This window comes from Polyodon spathula, chromosome 18 (assembly GCF_017654505.1).
Source record: "Polyodon spathula isolate WHYD16114869_AA chromosome 18, ASM1765450v1, whole genome shotgun sequence".
Classification (NCBI taxonomy): domain Eukaryota; kingdom Metazoa; phylum Chordata; class Actinopteri; order Acipenseriformes; family Polyodontidae; genus Polyodon; species Polyodon spathula.
The window spans coordinates 6,274,315-6,296,647 of record NC_054551.1 but is presented as its reverse complement, the minus strand read 5'-3'; the positions used below and the strand labels follow the sequence as shown (position 1 = coordinate 6,296,647).

General features: G+C 38.6%; 1 protein-coding gene across 1 annotated transcript; it reads right to left on the bottom strand.

Moving 5' to 3' along the window:
* Nucleotides 1-194: 194 nt before the first annotated feature.
* On the bottom strand, nt 195-21,109 carry LOC121330788 (katanin-interacting protein-like). The gene is made up of 28 exons (XM_041277558.1): nt 20,913-21,109; nt 20,291-20,334; nt 18,996-19,087; nt 17,768-17,937; nt 17,339-17,451; nt 16,337-16,438; nt 15,995-16,120; nt 15,511-15,778; nt 15,245-15,385; nt 14,619-14,791; nt 14,286-14,401; nt 13,925-14,018; nt 13,420-13,635; nt 13,054-13,191; nt 10,842-11,712; nt 7,632-8,363; nt 6,014-6,222; nt 5,654-5,729; nt 4,855-5,032; nt 4,407-4,572; nt 3,646-3,809; nt 3,250-3,314; nt 2,685-2,795; nt 2,407-2,546; nt 2,184-2,285; nt 1,821-1,981; nt 1,258-1,343; nt 195-981 (listed from the first exon to the last, which is right to left on the bottom strand). The coding sequence occupies exons 1-28, from the start codon at nt 20,941-20,943 to the stop codon at nt 923-925; spliced, it is 4,944 nt and encodes a 1,647-aa protein (XP_041133492.1). The 5' UTR covers nt 20,944-21,109; the 3' UTR covers nt 195-922.
* Nucleotides 21,110-22,333: the final 1,224 nt, after the last annotated feature.

Genomic DNA, 22,333 nt, shown 5'->3' with positions numbered 1-22,333 from the left:
TTGATAGCTGCATTAGAATAATGGAAGAAAACAACCACACACACAAAAAACCCCACAATGGAACTAAACAATTTAATATACATCTTGCATCACTCATATCAGTCCAAGGTCTGGAAAGAGTATGCCACTCCTGCCAAACAATATAACCATTAAAAGAAATGCATACCCAGCTTTTTCATTTGGAGAACATTTTATTAATAAAAAGTAAAACTACATTAAATATAAATTCACTTTGAAGTTGGTGATAAAAAAGCAATGCACATGGAATGTCTTATGTACAATCTTTACACTATACAACATGACCTTGAAGCAGGAAACACCAAGTGCAGTGTTAAATGTACCCCAAAGCAATGAGCATAACAGAATACTGCTTACACAATAAGTGTTTTATTCTTTCAAAAGCACATGTCCGTTTTCAAAATACACTGTGCTAAAACAGCGATGTGTATTTGAAGTGTTGTGTGTCACTGCTTGCATTATATAATCTTGTCATCAAACAAATAGCAGCTTCTACTGAATGTGCTTTCAAGTGTCATCACAGACATTTGTAATATGTGAATAACTTCACCGCAACAGGATTTTAGTGAAGGTAAATATTTGTATTATGAGAATAGTAAAGTTCTTTACTGGTGTGAAAAGCATGCAACAGTAATGCTCTTTCCAGATGACATTGAGAGTTAAATGTGACAAATATGCTACTACAAACACGAAGAAGATTGTCTTCTGTAGATTTCAGATGGCCACATTATTATTATTTTTTTAAATAGTTACTTGGTTTAATGTCCGACCAAGCTCGGCAACAGTAGCACAAAGTCCACTCGTCATCACATGCATTTAGGTTAGATGGAAAATATCCAGGTTTGCTTTCTGCCTTACATGTTATGTATCTGCATGTTGAAGTATACCTGGTTTGAAACTGTTTTTAGTATCTTCTGTTTCCCTGCTGCCCTCTGTCTGTCATGCAGGTTTTTGGTCGCAAGGCTTTGTAAAACAAAAAAAAAAAAAAACATAAAAAGTTAAGGTTTGCAAATTTTATATATATTAAAAGTCATTATCCAAAGATACTACAAAATATGTAATGATTAAGCCTTAACTGCCTACACTAGACAACTTTTACTTTAATATTTACAGGCATTATTTTCAAATGTTTCCTCTACCCCTTCCACCGACCACTGTTCAGCAATCAGCATATAGTGATATTTTTCATTCCCTGGGTTTTTATCCAGGGTAATTTACTAATGAGTAGGAAGATCTAACCTGGATCTGCAGTTTGCTTGTTCTTGTTGTGGTGAACAATTTGGTTCTCATTGGTCATCCTCACATCTTGGTCTTCAACATAGTTGCTGCAAAGAGCCAAAACACACTAACCTATAAATACCAATAATGTCCTACAAATGAAATCTGACGTTATTGCAAGTATTTTGTAAGTATAGAAGACTGATATTTTTATACACAGGTTGTCATCTGGCTGTAAACAATAAATGCACAAAAAACAGCATGGGAAATAATTGTTTTCACAGATGACACTGGGTTAACACTGAGGTTGAGGGTATATGGGTTAACTATTTAAAACAGTCAGGGCTGACACAGCTCCTGTTTGCTCACTTGGTTTGCTCACTCTTCCTTGGTAGAGGACTAGAGTAGAGAAATAAATAACTATTTTTAAGAAATGGGGCACATGTCAGACCTCATGGGTGTTGTACACTAATTATTAAAGTATTATCACTTTTATTGATTCAAATGTATACATGGTAAAAAAACGAGATAGGAGTATTTTATTCCCACCTGGCTGGGAGACCACTGAATTGAATGTTTAGTACCTGATCACAGTTTTTCTCTCCCGTAAAGCAATCATCTCATCATCTGTGAACAGGATGGTGTGGTATGGAACAACAGGGTCGCAGGTTGGCAGTATTCCCCGGGACACATGGCTCACCATATCTAGAATTCCATTGTATACCAGCAGATCATCCACCAGCAGCTGGGAAAACAAAAATATCCCTTTTCAGAATTGTTACTGCAAAGTGTGCTTTGGAACTGACCACTATTCCAACACCGTACCTTTTTTTTTTTTTTTTTTTTTTTTTTTTTTTTACAAGAAAAACAAATCCCTTTCCCCCAAAAAACAACCACATACAGTTAGAATAGGAGATCAGTAAATATGCTGAATAGTAGTTACCTACCCCAAACTCTTTTACACCTCTTTGAGGGGTTTTCGAATAGTTCCAAAGTTTTATCATCGACACAGTCATTGGCTGATCGAAAATAACATACACCCGATTCACCTATATGAAAATAAAAGACTTGGTTATTTACTTATTTATTTAAATTGTGCACAGAAGACCTTGTACAGTATATGGGAGAATAATGGTGCACCAGGTGAAGGAAAAAAAAAAATCTTTGTACCAAACCAAGAACAACAGGGGCCAACCACGCGTGCCTTCCATCTTGGGTATTGTTTACTCCATCTATTAGTTTGTCTGGAGTCCTCACATCTCCTGTGACGCTGTCCAACGCATTCACACTGTCTGGATATGCAGCAATGTCTGGTTGTTAGAGTTAAAGGTATTTTAACTCTTTTTGATTTCCAGAATCACTCAAACTCTTGGAAGAGAAATGTCAGTGTGTCCGGTAGTTATTTAGGTAAATTAAATTAAAAAAATTGATTTCTTTCCAAAGGATACTGTTTTCTGTGAGAGTGATCTTCTCGTTGTGTTCATTGTAGAACTCCAGCCCGTTCAGCCCGATGTAGTACGGGTCAGCCCAGCTTGTCAACAGTTGCAGCTGGAAGATAACTGCCAACAACAGTTAAGGAACTGAAAATTGTCTCTTGGGCAAAGTATCCTTACACTTGCTGGGACAAACCTCTATGTGTACCTGTGCTTGAAATCTCAGTCTTATTTCATGTTTGTAAATCAAATGCTTGGGGGGGAGGTTCCAGAATGCTTTTGAAAACTAGTTGCATTATTATTATTATTATTATTATTATTATACCTATGTAATTTAGACACATCCAAATCTACTGACAGAGACTGGGGACGAACTTGATCACCTAGCTGTTGCACGACAACGTCTTACAATGTTATCCTGGAGACACTTGTCACCAGTCCTAGTGTGTCAGTGGCTCAGTCACCGACTCCACCCTAACTGGGGTGGGGATGTGGGGGCGGGGGGAACATCTGCAAACTGCAAAAAGTAAATACACTGTCGAATCAGCAAAGTTTCATTGCCTTTTCCAAGAAAGGATACAGCCACATGGCATCAGAGGGGCTTCATAGTCCATGCTAGCCTGTTCTACATTCTTTGAGTTACCCCTGTTGAGGAAAACAAAAACAGACAAAATAAGGGGTGGATCATCCATCATATTTTGTTTAAACATCAAATCATGTTTAAAGCAAACATATTGTTTTGCTTGTCATTAGCACTGAACTGAATATGCCTTTTGCAAACTTCACATCATATACTAATGATTTCAAAATTAAGCAATAGTCTGGTGCTGCTTTTTTTTTGTATTGATCCAATGATGTAGTCACACTCTTTGGCTACTCTAGTAAATATATTTTCATCAAATGACTCTTACTCCTGTTTCTAGCAAGCATCTCATTAAAAATGCATTACTCAACTAAGTCACTCTATACTGTTTACCTCAGCTGCTGTTTGTTTTTGAGTCTACTGCTCGGCTGTAAGAAATCAATGAACAAGATCTCCTGGGCATAGTCAAAATGGCAGTTGCCAGGACCTTTTCGTATGAGGAAGCCCTCTGGTGGCGAGATGCAGAACCCATCAAGAGTAACATGGACTAACTTTAGCTGGAAAAACACAGAGTAATGCAGAGACAATCAGCTAACTTCACTTCTCAAAAAACATAGTAATACAGAGGCAATCAACTGACTTCACTCCACTCAAAAAAACACATAGTAATGCAGAGACAATCAACTGACTTCACTCCACTCAAAAAAAACACACAGTAAAATCACTGAAGTCATTTAACTGAAGTTATCCTAAGGTAGTCTTTCTGTAAATATATACAGATAGGAGAGGTGATGCATTTTATTGGACTAACTAAACAACAATTAAATCACAAGCTTTCAAGACCTCAAGATGTCTCTTAAGGTGAAAGCAGAAAATAGATTGATGTTTACATTCAAAAGGTGCCGTCAGAACTTTAACAAAAATAACCCATTTTGAATCCCAACAATTCTTATACTGTAAGAAAAAATGCCGTGTGTCAGTGTCATCTTTATTTCCTACCATTTCACATTCATTTCTCAGTCACGCGGGGGGCTACAGACAGTCAATTCACATGCACGTGTCAGAGAACATTTCTTACTGCCTAACATAATGTAACAATACTTTGCCGCACAGCCATGAGCTGGCCTGAGAAAGACGCCGGGCCGTTTGCTTACCCCTCTGTAAGTATCTTCTGGTGATTTGTTGTAGTTCCAGAAGCGCAGCCCAGCTATAGTCTCAGGCTTCTCAAAAGACACAGTTAGAATGTGATCTTTCCCATGGGTAAAAGGAATCAACCACATGTGCTCATCTTCCATGGTGACATTGGACCCGTCTATTAGTCTGGAATTACAAAATTCAACCCTGAACAACCAGAGGAACTCATTGTATATTCAGCACTAAATCAGACTACAGTCTGGCTGCTTTTCTTATAACAACCTGACCATGAGTTACTACTATAGTCTTCAAAATCCTCAACAATTAAAAATACCTAAAACAAACCAAAAAAGGAATAATGTATCCAATAGTTTGAGCCATATTTTGTATTATTATTAAAAACAGTGTAAAGAACTGGTTAATAGTAACATGTAGTTTTTGTTTTATGTCTAATGTCCCACAACGCACTTGTCTAATGTTCTGGAATCCTCACTGTACTCTGGCAGTTCATTGAGGTCCCGGGGAGAGGCGTCGATAATGCTCATGCTTAATGGAAGGGCCTGACCATCCTTGCCAACAACCTCAAACCCAGTCAGCCCCAGGTAATGCGAGTCACCCCACGTCGAAGTTAAGTTTAATTTAAGGCCTAAATGAAAAACAAACCAAAAACAACAAATACATCTAAATAAATGGTGATACCTTCTAAAAGATTCTTCACTATAAGCCAGAAACAGAACTGAATGTCCAATTATGTTTTTTCTCCTCACTGCAGCGAGTCCTCACACAGCACAGACGTCCTTCGATCTCACAAGCCTAAAGCCAGAATCGCTTTTATGCCAAGCAATCCAGAGCAGAGGTGGGCGGGCTACCGATCCCAGAGAACTGAGATCAGCCCTGCTTTTTCTCCACTCTGAATGTGCTCGGTGTCTGGCCAGTAGGGTTCGCTGTTGCATGATGAGGAGAAGCAATCCCTGCCGGTTTCCCATCCCCCACCCCGGGAGTGTAAGAGCCAATGTGACACCCCCCCCCCCACGGTTGACAGTCCCCCCCTCACCCCACGGTTACAGTGGGGGGGGGGGGGGGGGGCTCCCCCCACCCAGCAAAGATTGGCGCCGTCCAAGCTGCATGACTCATCATGCGCTCCCAGCAGCAGCGCTTTAACTAGATGAGCCACTCGGGGACCTCCAGAACTGAAACCTTTTGATAGCAATTTGTTAGCTATGTAGACTGGTATCATCCCAATTTTTTTTTTTTTGTAAATACTTACATTTTCCAGTATATGTTCCTGGCACTTGGTTAGACACTTCTGTCAAGTGGCTTGATGTAGATTGCTGTTCCTGTAGCTGAAACAAAAAAAAGTGGATCATGCAAGAATTTATTTCTCCATTAATCAATACAAAATATCAGTGCTATTAAGTATAGAAGATATTTACAGGACCTGTGCTCCATAAGGAATTGCAGGGTTACATTATTTTTTCCAGTGAGCTAGGCTATGGTATTTTTAAGATCAGGGTCATGTGATTTTTAATCTTTAAAATACCCAATGCCACATACCCATATATCCATCCTACTCTTCAATTAAACCGACATTTTTGTACCAGAAGTCGTTGCACAAGCTCCTTCTTACCTGATGGTCCTCTGCTCTGAAGCCAGCCTGTGTGAAAGGTCTTTCCTCTCCCTCTCCATCCGCAGTTCTGGGCCGGTTTAACTCCTCTTCACAAACTAGCCCCTGAGAACTATCCAAATCACCATCGAAGGTGTTATCGTAGTGAGACATGGCTTCTAAGATGTCATCATCGGTTGTGAACAGTATAGTGTCCCCAAACTGCTCCAGATCTGTTGAAAGAAAAACTAATAGCCTTTTCACACTTGCACACCCGAGCCGAGCCCTCAGGGTACGGCTAGTTTCACACTTGTCATTTTGTCGAGCTAAGCAGAGCCGGAACCGTGAAACTCTGGCCTCGCAAGATATCTGGTACTGGCTCAGTGCTGAGCAAGGCTGGGGTGGGGTTAACTCATACTGTTCGAAACGATAAAGTCTACCAAAAGATTTCACAGGAATTGAGAAATATGGAGACTAAACTTCAGTGCGAAACAGTGTTGTGAAAAAATAAACAGGATTACAAAAAAACAAAAAGATCGTAACAACAAAAGTGGGTCAGGCCGCAAAAAAAGTAAGTATTTCGATTTAAAGGATGCAGTTCTTGGTCACAGACCTGCAACGACCGGCATCTATATGTTGAATTCGGGAACTTGTCTTCTGGAATCGATGTGCAGTCCCACACGGAATGAAGCTAAGTTCACATATTAGAACATTCTTTAAGCTTTGCCACTTTTTATTCAATATATTTATTTATTTAAGTATTTCTCCTTTAAACTGTTTAACACTGACAAGTATCATTTAAAACAGAGAGAAAAAAAAAAACTGCTACTGCTGTTTCATTAATTACTATATTTTTTTCTAATGAAAATGATCAGCAATTGCGCATATTATATTGTGGTTCCTTTATAAACCAGTCTGTAACAGAAAAAATAAATAAATAAGATACATCTATTGTAAATGTGCAAAGTTTTTTTTGCACATTTTTAAAAAGTACCATATATTAGCATTGCATGCATAAAAACAAGTTGAAAAGAAAAATATCTTGAAATATGTTACGTTTAGATTTTGTTTTTAATAGGCCTACTTTAAATCTATTTTTCTGAAGTGTTTACTGACATTTTTCAAATATTATCTGTAACTAAGTTATTATTAGTAGTTAATATAACTTTAATAATGTGAAATTAAATTATGTGGTTTGTATTTCCATTCAGCAACATGTGAAAAACAAAGTTTTTTTTTATTTTTTAACAACACTGTTAAGCACTGCAATTTAGTCTTATATGTCTCAATTCCTGTGAAATCTTTTGGTAGACTTTATCGTTTCAGACAGTGCGACCTCGGGATCCATTCTCAAAACAAGTCCACACCACTCCTCTGTGTGCCTGTGTCCACTGAACTTGAAGTCACGTTCCGTAGTGCTGCTTCTACTTTGAACAGGAGTGCGAACACACCCAAGCCTCGCTGGGTGGGCTCGGCTTGGTTCGGGTGTGCAAGTGTGAAAAGGTGATAAGTCAACTACTTCACAGTATCTTTCACCACTATTAGCAATTGTCAGTAATAATGGTTAAGACACAGAAAGCCACAGTCAACAATGCACCTGTATTAATTATTCCATGCCCAGAGTAAAGTAAAAATAGTTTACCTCCAGACAGTGTCCCTGAAGCCTTTGCTATTTCTCCTTTAAAGATACATTTTCCATCCAACAGCATCTCCACCGCCCTGACCCCGCGAAAGGAATGTATACGGGATTTATTGTAGTTCCAGATCCGGATCATGGCTACGTGGCGGGGGGTTTCGAAGTCAATGTAAATAACGTGGGATCTCCCTGGAGTAAAAGGAGCCAGCCAGAGATGCATGTCATCCTGCGTCATATTTACACTGTCAATCAGATTGCTCACCACCCTGGGGTCCCGACCATAGGCGGGCAGGATGTTAATATCAGGTGGATCTGCTCGGATATGGGCTACCTGAATGGGCTCTCCAGTGGAACTGAACATTTCTATCCCATTCATCCCCACATAGTGCCGATCACCCCAGGTAGAAAGGATGTTGATGACCAAATGTTGGCCATGGGGCAGTACAGGGATTTCAAATTCGTCATCTTTGTCAGCCTCACTAAGGGGGTCTTCCTCCCGTTGCTCCTGCACCAGTGCCTGCCTCTGGGGCCTGGGAACCCCTGGAACTGACGCCTCTAGCCAGCCGATCCACTGCTGCCGGAACTCGTCGAATATGTCCCCCTCGAAGTCCATGTTGGAGATGCGCCCACGCTGGGACTGGTTGAACTTCAAAAGTGAATTCCAGGACTCCAGCAATGAGTCATCCTGCTCACTGCGCCACTTGGCTCGGGCGGTGCGTTGCCTTTTACTCTGGTCATCTGGAAAAAAAAAAAACAAACATTCAGAAGGCAGTGGCCAAATCCCACCTGGAGACGTGTGACTGCCACTGGCCAAGTGTGACACGGACTGGAGACTCACTTAACCTGAATTGAAGGTGAGAACACGAGTCAGGACACCTACTCTACAATTTAGTTACAGTCGCTTATTTCCCTGAGACATATATGGCACAATTCACACCACTACGGGTATCACTATGAAAGGCGCTATATAAAAATAGATATTATCATCATCATCATCATCTACAAGACTACAGCACTGCCCAAGAACTACTTTATAACACTGATTATACCTGTGTATTAACTCAGTGCTCTAACCCAACAGAAAATAATTCATTAAACAAAAAATTAGACAAAAAATAATAAATAAAAAATAAAAAATAATAAATCCTCAGCAATCCTGGAGAATCGATTGCAGTCCTGGTACAAAAGAAAAAAGAAACTATTTGAACACTATAGCCAAGCTGGCAGATAACCAGTGAAGCACAATAACCTAATTTGCTGAAATGTAAATCCTGTCTGAGGTTGTATTAATCTTTCACTTAGACGGCATGCTGTTCAAGAGTAAGAAACTTATCAACACAAAGAAAGCCTTTATTAAAACAGGACTGCTTGAATCTCAGAACCTTTTCACTGGTAATGGTTGTCCTGTGACATGGCCAAACAGAGAGAGACCACTGCCTTCTCCCGATTTTGGATTGTGTAAGATTAACTGGTGCAAAACATGGATTTAGGAAACTATGCTAGCACTGTGACTAAATGTTTAAATACTCGCGCCCACATTTATAGAAGGACTGCGCATATCTTACGACCGTAAAACGGGCGCTGAGGGTTCAGAATTCTTGGATGGGATTTATAAAACGCAATGGCATGAACACGCAATTAATACGTGATTTGAGGGAGCAATGCCTCTGTGCGCTTTAGCCCTTGATGCATATGTAATTCTGTATATGCATATGTAATTCTGGAGTGTTTCTGAACAAAACCGCTAAAATTGGGAGGGGATTTTGCAAATGACGTCTATTAAATATTCCGTTTAATTTACTAAAGCTGTCGGTAATTGCAGGCCTCGTATTTGCTTGACTATTTTAATGAAAAGCAGGCGTTAATTTACTGCAGTCAGACAGTAGGCTATATACAAGGCAAGGTGATGTGGGAGACTTGTCTGCAGCAAGGAGACATCGTTTTCAAGAACAAAGAAACATTTAATAACATTTTGCAAAGAGCTCATTTGTTAACCCTTCTGATCGAGTCAGTTTTTAAATTATCGTTTATAAAATACCAATACCGTATTGTTTTGCAAACTCCAATTTTCAATACATGTTTCAGAGCTTACATTACAAAGCAGAAGGTCTGCAAATAGAGAATATAGAATCCATGTAAAAAAGGTTCTTAAAAGCACCTAAAAAGGTCTCCCCACAGTGACAAAGCAAGGTTCTAATGAGGGCTCATCCTTCACCCTTATTTTAGTAATGTCTACAGAATGTATTTTTTGTAATATGGGATTCTGGTATTTAACAATACTGGTTCAGGCAGTATTGTTAAATTACAGTTTGAAAGTTAAAAAAAAAAAAAAAAAAAAAAAAAGGGACAGGTGACATAGTTAGTTTGTACCTAGAACAAGTACAGTTTTTCGACCATATTATATACCATACAGATAAGCTTTAAAATCATACATAGAGTAAGAAATACAGACAAACATAAGAAATAGAAGAGTTGTAACTGCATAACACTAAGAAGATATAAGTTGCATTTAAACTGAAGACTGTTCGTTTGAAGCTGTATTGTTGCTGAAACATATTGCTGTACAACAATGGAAGGACTGGATGATGCGTCGTAATGTATAGGCAACCTGCTACAAACTCTGAAGTGGTACATTTGTTTATTAAGAAGCCACCGCACATTCCATATTTTATTCATTTGTCCCAGTGATGTATTTCGAGCTTGTAACACATCTTCACATGTTACATGTACTGCTTGTAGCAAAATCTCCAATTCCATATTGGTGTATTTCAGTTTTCGCTTCCGAACATCCTCATCACCATGGCTAGTACCAGGCTGAGGTCTTTGTGTGCCATTCATTTTCTTTTAGAATGTGCAGCCTGCACACGCAGGGTTGATCCAAACCTGCTATTTATTGAGAGAAGTGTTTAATCCTCCACTGCTAATTGCGGTGAGGGGTATTTAAATTGTTTGATTGCAGAATCACCTATTTTACCTTAGTCTTACAAAATAGGTTGTTATTTTGATGATGAGTGGGGCCATACTGAATACGCACATTACATGGCTTTTTGCGGTCGGTTTTTCCCCTTTATAAATCTGGCTTTCTGATCACATCTGTGCTGACTTGACTGACAAAATAAAGAAAGAAAGAAAGAAATAAGCAGCAGTAAAGGACTGAAGCCATAGCCAAAGCATTCTACTAAAAGACTTTCAGCCTTTTTGAAATAAGGAACATACCGATTCTGGGAAGTGTTCCATTGGTATTGAGTAACTCCTGCTGCATCAGGTTTCTCATTGAGCTTCTCCTGCCACTAACGGGGCGATCAGGTTTCTGAATAAAGTCTTCCAGCAGTGATGTGGTGTAGCAGTCCTTCTCTGCAGCCTTACCAAAAAAATCTAAATCCTGTGAATCGGTTCTGTAGTCTGCTGTAGGGAGACTCGGATCTCCATCCAGATTCCTTTCAGTCTTGGTCATGGCGCTCTTATGAGCTTTTACTGGATTGCTTGACAGTTCCGGCAGCTCACAAACTGAAGTTCGTTTGAAGTCTTCATTCTGGTCTTTGAAAAGCCATGGAGGTCTTTCTTTGCTGCACTCTGTCCTTTCCTGGCTGTCTTTTTTTATCGGTTGTAACCATGATGGTGTCCTGAAAAAAGTTGGCTCCACTATTTTTTTCCCTGTTAATTTTTCCACCTGTTGTTTCATCGTTAGCTCCTCATCCAAATGTGAATCTTGGCTGGTTTCAAAAGAGTCACTCTGTGACTGTCGCTCCAGTTTGGCAAAGGAAGCTGAAGGCAATTTAAGGTCTTCCCTTAGGCCACCACTATCACTCTTCCCCTTGAGCATTTTTCCTGTTTCAGCTTCATCCACACAGAAGCTACTGCTGACTGAAGCACATTCCAGGCTCGGATTCTCGCTACTCCGGTCTTTGCTGTTATCAGAGCTGCCTCTTGAAACAGGACTAGATACAGCCTCCTGCTTTGTGGGGCTGAGGTCAATAGTAGTGCTGTAGTCAAACACCTGGTTTCCACAGCCTTTCTCCAGCTCTCCATCGAACATCAGAATACTATCGAGGTAAACTCTAACATGTCTGGCTCCAATATCCAAATCCTATTGAAAAATGATAACAGATTAGATTTCCATTTCTTTTACACAGACTGATTTTTTGTACCTTGAATTTGTAGGCACTACATATAGTTGGTGTTATATAGATGTCTGTTATCACAGCAGTACACTTCAGACCCATCTCTTAATACCGTACATGCTTATCTTGGTTTTCAAAAGCCTATTGAATATTTTCCTTTCCTTAGATGCTGAAAAGTTTAAGATACTCTCATATCAATTCACATTTGTATGTAACTTTAATGCATGTACACAGTCGAAGTATTCAATTCAAAAGAAAATTGGATCAAAACTGTTTAGGAAAGTCTAAAATATGTCATTGTTACATTCTATATTGCAGCTATTAGCAACTGACTGCACTAATTAAATACAATTCATTTTCATACCATAAGAAGAGCATAAATAACAAACAGCTATATTACACACCTTGTCATCACGCAAGACAACTGCTAAAGAGGTTGGAAAACTTTCAAGTGAAACAATTGCAATGCATTTCCGCTGTCTTAATGAACACTACAAAACACAGCAGCAATAAAATGTGCAGCAGCGTGCTGTGCACCAAAAAACCCAAGGAGGGCAAAGCTCAGGATACAGCTCTGCAAATAATTCAATGGTAAATCCCCCTGTGTTCCACATTCTGCCTGCTTCAGTCACAGAAATCACTTTCAGTGGCAGACTCTTGTCTCCACTACAACTAAGGTTTTTAAATGCATTATGAAAGATTTTCCTCTGCGTTTTAATAATGCCATCTCGTCAAAAGGTAAGGATTCATTTTACATTTGCAATTGACATATGTCAAATGAACCACATTTATGTACTGACGGAGTCTGGGCTGTCTGAAGCAGCTTGAATCAATAGATCACACAGGGTTTTTTTTTTTCTAAACAGTAAACATTTGTAAAGTGAATCATTAAATCTGCATTTAGTCTTGTCTATTACAATACAAAAGTTTATAGTAGATTACTAGAAGACCCTAGACAGGAAATTAATCTTTGGAGACTATGGCTGTCTATGGTCATGATTGACTGGTCACGCTGGGCAGCAGTCACATTCACAGTGGTATAAGCCAATGAGTCTCAGTGTTGCAAATGCAGCTGAGCCTAGCAGCAAAGGAATAAGAGGGCTGAGCAGATTGGCAATAGGATTGAAGGCCATTAGATCAATTCCAACCACAGCAAGGGCCTCTGTAGATAGAGTCTATAGCCTAACCATAAACTTTCTTGTTTGTTAAAAAAGAGAACATAAATAAAATAAAAAAAGGTTTTTACGACATGGGTTTTACTACATTCAATGCACAGTACACACAATAAAAATAAATGTGCTGCTCACATTGAGGCTCCTGTTGTAGTTCCATATTTTGATCTTGGAAATGCCTAAATCCTGCGCGTGCTCTGGATTGCGAATAATGAAATACAGCTGGACTGGGGGGTGGAAGGAGCATGTCCACATCTGACGTTCCTTTGTGGTCTGAGTCAGTCAGGTAAACAACATATACAGTAGTGAATACGTGATTATAAAGAAACAGAAGTCAAAAAAAAAATATTAAAGTAGAAGACAAAGCAAATGAGTTCCAGGTTAAGTTGCAAACAGACATGAAAATAAATCATCATAGGCAAAATCACATGAATTTAAATTAATATGCAGTAACACAAGTATTTAGATCTGTGGTTGAGAGTAACAGATTTATTTACTTACTTTAGTTTTTCCATTTATCAGCGCACCTAGATCTCCATGGTAGTCTGCATTTCTGATATCAATATCATGAGGAGAAACGTAAAGCTTGTGGTTTTTCAAGCTAAAGAACTGCACCTCAGTCAGGCCTACTCTGCTGCAGTCGCCCCAGTTGGACAATATCTCCATTGTCACATAGACTGCGCCCGTCACCTCAGCTCCTTTCTGTGCCTGTGCTTTCTGCCAGGAAAACAAAACAAGCTTTCATTTCCACTCCTAATAAACCCTGGGGGGGGGGATGGGACACACGACTTCAGAAGCAAAGAGGGTGAGACAAACAGATTGATGCCGTTTAGCATTCCAGACACCAGATGTAACAATATACGAGTTATATTGTAAAAAACTGTTTTATAAAAAGGTCAGCTAAGAACACAAAACTGGTTTTACTTTACTTTAGAAACCATGTTTGGTATAACATCTACATTATATATAAAACAGCCCTGCCACAATACAAAATAAATAGACTTACTTCTGTTGAGTCACTACTTTTTTCATTCTCTTGGATATCCAAAGAGGAATCAACATCAATTCTTTCTAGTGCCTTTAAAAGCTTTTTCTGCTGGCTGCAAAGAGAACACAAAGCAAGTTCTAGAAATGTACTATTGCACAACACCCTATAAGATCTGAATATTCTACTGGGACCCTAGCCCAGGTATGTCCGTATTTTATTTCACTTTTAGAAAACCAGGTTAAAGCCTTGTCTATTGTAACAAAATCCTAGTCACCTATAAGTTAATGTTGATACCAAATCCCCAGTCTTTGACTTTTAGAAAAATGTGTTTAGTTTGAAACCACTGTTTTATCTCAGTTATCTCTCATATGTCAAATACCTTTGTTCCAGTAATCGGATTCTCTCCATGGCCTTGGTGACTTCACTTTCTCCCACTGTCTCTGAAGAAGTAGAGGGAATTGATCTGTTCAATACCGGAGCCGAGGACGACATCAGCTGCAAAAGGGGAACAAAAAAAAATTAAAATGAGGAGTTCTCTTTAGTCAGTGGTAAAAGACACTTCATTGCCATGCTAGGCAACAGATCATTTCCAAAGCTAATTTTATCACATCACCAATCTTTTTCTTTTAAAAACTATCCTACCCAGTAGCAAAGATGTTTGGCTGAGGTGGAAGGAACCCTCTCTCCCTCTCCCTCTCCCTGCGACACTTACCAGTTTTTCGGCAACTGCTTTATCTGCTGGAATGGGTCTCATCTCTTTCTCAACAGGTTTATTTTCCCTCTGCACTGCTTCAATGACAGCAAAGGCAGACTCCTCGGGGTCCTTTTCCTCAAACAGAGGTCTCCTAGCGGCTGACAGCGGCCTCTCTACACGACTTCCCGGCCCTAGAAAAAAACATAAAGGCTGTTAAAACTTCCCAAGAACAGCTTGGTTTCTTACCAAACTTAGCAAGTGAATTTGGAGCACAAAAATGTCTCTCTAACTAACAAAACTAACTGGGGAATCACAACACCTCCCAGTGTGTAGTTGTAAATCAAATCAAGAGAGGTAATTTGAGCCAAGTTCATGGAAGACATTGTAAATCAGCTGACTAAATTAAATTAAATATTTGCTGGTAGCCAGTGGAGATGGGGAAGGATGGGGAAGTAGTGGAATAATATAATGCAGGATGAGCATGCAATAATTACAGCAAAACCTACACTCCACACAGTTTCTCAGGTTCTGTAACTAAGTCAACTTATCTATAAAAAAAAAAAAAAAAAAAAAAAAAAAAAAACACATAACATGCCATATTGCAACCCAAATCTACCAAAACTACCAGCTTTGCAGTCACTTACTAGAGAGATCTCTGTAGGAAGAGGAGTAGGAGGAGGATGGTCTGTCAGTTGATTTACTTTTAACCATCATGGGCTTGGTGGGAATATAAGTCTCAATGTTGTCTTTTCTTTTTGCTGTAAGCGCTCGCTCTTGCTTAGTATCTGAAAAAGCAGAAAGAAAATCGATTTTGAGACGCTGCATGGCAGAACATCATCATAATTAACTAAGATTGACAGCTTCCTAACAACAACAATACACAGAGACATAAAAATCCACAAAAACGTACTTTTAGGTGAAGGGCCAAAGTCTAGGACTACGATATCTCCTGGTTCTAGAGCACATTGTTGCCTTTTTTGATCTTTTTGACTTTTGCCCCGGTTTTCTCGTGAAGTTTCCTTGGAGTGCAGCTGCAAGTCCTGCAGACTCTCAGTGCTGTCGTCCACCTCTATCTGCTCCTCCACAGAATCCTCTTCGAACCCGTCCGACTCCTCGCTCGTTGAGTCTCTGCTGCTCCTCCGGAGGCTCACACTGCCCTCTAGGCTCCTCCGCAGCACCTGACAGAGCAGAGAAAGGAGCAATGGACTGGACAGTAACTACACACTGTTAAAGGACATGTACTCGTGGCATGAGACAAAAGGGGGCTTTTAAATCACATTTCTTTAATTTTTTTTAAATTCATCACTCAAAAGTATGTTTAAATATAATAAACTTGCTTAGATTAAAGCAGAAATATGTAAAGTGACAACTGTTACAACCAAGTGCCAAAATACCTTCACATCATCAACGTTCAATAAAACTTTATCATTGCAGTCACTGTTGTTCCTGTTCAATCTTGTTGCACTGGATGCCTTTGAGTTTTCACGACTGTCCTGTCTGGGAGAGTCTATAATTGATTTCTAAATGTAGACAGAAGCAAACACAATGGTTATTTAAAATACTGTACAAAACCAAAATATCCACTGAGATAAGCCTATGTGGCTCTACCTTACCAATGCACTCTCATCACCTTTTCTAATAAACTGCCCCCTCCAATCTCAAGCAGGTTCCCACAGTTGTACTGTTACAGCTAAAATCACTTTGAAAACAAAGCCTTGTACAGAATGATAGCACACCTCCATGTTCACACTGTCGCAGGCATCAAAATCATCCGAGTAGTCAGGATTGGGAACAATCCGTATTCGAGGTCCATTCTCTGTCTTAATGTGGACTGAATCCTGAAAATTTGAAAATACATAAATAAAATCAGTTTCTATTTTTAAACTGCATTGCAATGCCACTTATTGTATTCCAAAAGGTAATGCACTGCTTCAGGTATCACTGGATGAAGATCTTCTGTATACAGGTTGTACTTATTTCCGACCGTGAACCGTTCTACTGCCACCACCTCTTTTCTATTCACTATATTAACAGTATCCTTTTTAAAGACATCCAAGTCAGATTTCCAGGTAATTAATGTGAATCATCAAGCAGGTCCAATGAATACAAATCCAGAATGTTCTCCCGTCAACGACAACCATCTGTAGCAATGTGGTAGTTATCCAAGAGTGTCTGGTTTTATCATGCTTAAGCCAGTGTTTAATGGCAAATAATTTAAGGTTTCTTTTTTTTTTTTCAGCGCCTGTGCAGTAAGATCCCTTGTTAAGGGAGCTTACTTTTTATTGTAATTTCATTGCAACTGATCGAAGTCTGTAATTAAACAGTAAGCCACATCTATGCTTTTACTACGAGTAAAGAGGACAGCCAAATCCTGTTCAATAAAATGCAACTCTGGATACTGAATGAATCTTCTCTCTCTATAGAAGTTGTTCAATGAATGATAAAGATCAACTTGGCAGGTAATATAAAGTGCTAGCCCCCCCCCCCCGACCATGATCCTTGTAATCAAGTTTTATCAAAATTAGATACATTTGCTAAATACAAGTAAAAATGTATGAGTGACATATGTACTTACAGACAGACAGGCAAGCAGGCATCGCCGCTAATCCTAATAACCTATGTTGACAAATGTCACAACCTCCTCACAACTCTTTCTATCTCTGATATACAGGTACCACATGCATTACACGGCAGTGCAAGACCCTGTCATGTGCTTCTCCAATAAAGCCATACCTTACCTGGGCCCATCCTTTACGCTGGACCTTTCCGGGTGCAGTCTGAGTCCTCCGCTTCAGAGCGTCATCCAAATCCTGCAGCTCCTCGTGGGAAAAAACACACCTTCCAGACACGCCTGGAATGAAGACAGAGAGAGATCACTCACACTGAAAATAATTCTAAATGTACTGCAGTTACTTTATTTTTATTTCTTCGTGAAAGAAGTGTGCAGTAGATAAGAACCTTGCTCCTACATTATCGGAGAAGTGGGAGATAAACTGCACTCAAACATGCACAAGATATTTAAATACAGAGGCACTTTCTTGCTAAATAAACAAACAAGCAAACAGCTTTCTTCACATGCAGTAACCATTTGACATGACTATTGCTTAGTTTCTCAGGGTGCATACAAAGTAAACAATTCAATAAAAGCTACCACACTGCCCTCTCACCTGCAGTCTGCGTAGCTCTTAAGTCAGCTGCCGTTGACGGCTGAGGACTCTGTCTCCTTGGCTGCCTCTTGAGATCAGCGTTTGCACCATTGACATAAAGTGAAAACCCCTGCTCCAAACACTCCAGCATAATTTGCTTTGGGTCTTTTGTTTTCATTTTTTTCAGGATCCTAGATGTTAATGAGTACATCTGCGTGATGATACCATTCAAGAGATTATGTATGCAGTATAAAGCAGATTAACTACAAATACATAATCTTACTATATTTCAACTTACAACAATATTAATTTATATATATATGGGCTTCAGTGAGTTACAGGAAAATAATTCCATCTAGGGTTTCTGTGACATCATAAATTACACAACTACTCGACCCTTGTTTTCGTAATTTATGACTCACTGAAGAGGCCCATCTGTTATATTTTTTATAATACATGGATATCTTTGTGCTGCTAATATTAAAGAAGTTTCAGCAGTACAGTTTTTTTTTTGTTTGTTTTGTTTTTTTTTTTACACAGTGTTTCAGTGATGTACAGAAGTTCTATGTCATTATCTGTTAGTGGCTTCAGCTTTATTTGGATGATTGCCTTTACCTTGTTTTAATTTCCTGTTCCTCTCCAGTTTCTCTGAGATACGAATGACTCTATGATATCCATATCGGACATTTACATACAACAAATGATTATAAAAACATTATGGTAATTACTTTATAAAGACATGACTGTACACATCTCACTAACTTTTGATCGTGAAAACACACGATATTTACTGTTCATGACAGAGCTCTCCTCAGCTTACTACTCAGTGGTTCAAGTTCATATAATAGATGTCAATCTCCTTTCATACATAATGTATGTGATAAGATATAATAATTATATATATATATATATATATATATATATATATATATATATATATATATATATATATATATATATATATATATATAATGTTTACACACACTTTAATATGGTGCATAAATTTAGAATTTATTGTACGTTTAACAGTTCCCAAATAATATAAAAAATCCTCTTCAAAGTGGAATTGTATTCTACAGTTACATACTGAATTCAGAGTTTCCAATAGCAGAATTGAAAGAACATGAAACTAGCAGAAGTACAAACTTCCACTACTCACTATTGAATAAGGTGCTAAACACACCTCACACCACGTAAGTTAGTTGATTTAAAGTAACTATATAGCACATGTCGTCGGTGTTATCCTTACCTGTTTTTATGCTGAAGTGCTATTAAATATTCGTCATGTTTTTCTTCAATTTCTGTGGCAACATCTCTCCCTGTCCTGTTTCCATAATATCCCTTATTAGGAAACAATATACAAACGTTAGCAATACTGTATTTTTCACAACATACCGAACAATTTAATGTTTCCCCATGCAGTACATGCCCATATGCACCAACAGCCTACTATTTCATCTTGCCATGATCTCATGAAATAGGAGCTGAATCTGAAGCCCTACAAGCAAGCAAGCATTATAAAAGTCTAATTCTTCACCCCCCTGAGTCAATACTTGGTAGAACCACCTTTGACAGCAATTACAGCTGTGAGTCTTTTGGGGTAAGTCTCTACCAGGTTTGCACATCTGGATCGTGCAATATTCGCCCATTCTTCTTGGCAATTGTTCAAGCTCTGTCAACTTGGGTGGGGATCATTGGTGGACAGCAATCTTCAAGTCTTGCCACAGACTCTCAATCAGATTGAAGTCCGGGCTTTGACTGGGCCACTCTAGGACATTCACTTTCATGTTTTTAAAGCCATTCCGGTGTCTCTATGTGCTTGGGGTGAATGGGCGAATATTGCAAGATCCAGATGTGCAAACCTGGTAGAGACAGTAAAACTAAACAGAATTTAGAAACAAAATCTCAGTTTATCTAGCAAAACAGCACCCTAGGAAAAAAATAGAAGGCTAAAAAGACTACACATTTAGAACTAGTCCAGCACTGACATTTAACTAAAGTAATCCTTATATTTCTTGCTGTTCCTATTGTTCCAAAATCAGACACTTAATACCAGTTTTAACCAAGCCTATTGCCTAAGCAATATTAAAAACATGCAGAATATTCAGAAACAGGTATCTCCTGCACATTCTGTGACTGGCAACTACAGAAGCTACAGCATATAGACAGGGAGAGCGGGAGAGAGAGAGAGAATGTACATACAGCCTATTTATTTTAATCGTCTGTACACCACTATTTAATAAACATGAATCTATAGCACAGACATTGATGGGTGCATCGAGTTCCAACAATATTCTCTAAACATCACAATTGCTGACACTGGCTCTTCTCAACAGATCTGTCAATAGTGATGCAGCGGTGATTGGTCTTGGAGTAACACATATGTGTGTCTGAGTGCTGATGCAGTGATGGGGAATAATTGGACAGTAATTTAGTTTAGCACTGAAAAGCTGTAGCAGTTACAATTGTGCTTTGCCGTTTAAAACGCAAAAACATAAATCGAAGATACAGTAAATAAAAGGTAAAAAGCAAACAGAAAATTACCTCATCTCTTTCAGTAGGCTTGTTGCTGGCTCTTGCAGAATTGCCTATATCAAATTAAATAAAAAAAAAAAAAAAAGTACATTAAGATACATTTTTCAGAAGGAAAGCACTTCAGCAAGTGTCGCTGGAGTAAGAAATGTGGTACATAGCTCCTGTATCGCTTGGAGCATCCCTATTATCGAAGTTTTTTTTGTTTTGAATTTAATAAACATTTATTAGTTTAGTTCCACTACTAGGCGTGCGGTTTGCCTTTTACTGCTACCTGAAACCGATGGAATATGCTGCTAAAATGCATTCCACGTATAGTCACCCCCCACCCCCAGCTTACTCTGCCGCGGTGACAATTCCAGACCGGGGATGCACCCAGGCCTACAACCTCACGTCACAGAAACTACAACAGAATAACAAACCGTTTGTATGAAAATAATATCAATAGTGGGAAATGGTATCCTATAAGATTCGAATAGTTTAAAGAAGCTTGTTAAAACTGAAACGCAAAAACACAATACAGCGATGCCATGGGTTTGCTTTACAATTGACAGTTTTGTTTGTTCTCAAAACACTTCTCAAACTAAAAACAGTTAAGATGATTATGTAAGAAAATCTAAACGCTTTTACTTACAGTCCATATCATTACTGGCGTGCGTAAACATTCAACAATTTATTTTCAATAAAAACGCATTCATTTCTCTGCTTGCTGCAAGCTGTTGTTGAAAGTAAGTTTGTGTTGGTTACCAGGAGAAGAATCAACCAATAGCATCAGTGCATGTATTGGCCAGACCCACTAACTACACAGCTTAGTCACTATAAATGTTAGTACATATGTAACACAATAATATGTTTCGTTTTGCATATGTTCTAGCACGGATCTCTTCTCTGTGGCATGTATGCAGGCTGCTCAAACAGTATTAATACTTTATCGTATAACACTCATAACCAGCTTTATATCTCTTAATACTGGAAGGCACTTACCAATTAGCCATCGGAAACACCGCGTACTCCATGGTCGATATGCTCTCTGGGGTGCTTGAGTTTCTTTTACGAAATTTGAATCTTTTCATCTGTGCAAGAAGGTTCAAGAGACTCCAGTTACGGTTGAAGAGCATGTTTGGTTAATTCAGGCCTAGTTGGACTCCACAGTAAAATTCCATTTAACTGGCTTTTACCTCTTACAAAAATGATATTAAGATTTTACAGCAGCCTTGCAAAGAAAGTATTTTATGCTTTGCATATTTTAACCAGAAAACTAGTCAATAAAATGTGCTTCTAATTTCCAAATGAGGTCACCAAAGCGTTGTTATCTAAAGATTATTAGTTACACACAACTGAAACGATGCTTTAGATGCTTTTAAATGGTTGTACATCCAGTTTACAGACTTTTTGAAACCCAGTACAATTCTATCACTAGCCACCAGATGTCCCTGTAGACTTTCGTAGACGAGTGATATGTCCACTTTGAACAGTCAAAGATGAAATTGGGTAGTTCATTAAAAATTAAAAAAAAAAAAAAAAAAAACACATCCCAAAACGGTAAACCGTAAGTAAATTACAGCACAACAAATAGAGCTAAGCTAAAATAGCCATCAAAATCCAAGAGTCAGCTTTAAAACAAGCTTTTGACCTCAGGGATTGACAACCTTGGTCTAATGCAGCCATTCAGGCATCCAAGTGCAGATTGCTGACTGCGGAGACTAATATTAAACCCTATGGTTTGCTCTAGAATTCACACAAACATGCAGATAAGCTTTGGTTATTTATTTATTTATTTGGGTCACTATTTATCTTGCACATAAATAATCACTGTTCAAGTTATACCACATATTATATATTTATTTATTCCTTATCCATTCTTAGACAAGAGGGTTTGTATTAATTTCTATATACAGTACCAATTATATAAACAATAGAACCCACAAAATGAAGACTTGAAAACAAACCAAAAAAATAGGACTGTTTATAAACAAACTTCTTTGGCAAAAGGTGCTCTGAAAAAGGAGTAAACTTATAAACTAATATACGGTAGTTCTTAATGATTGCATGAAC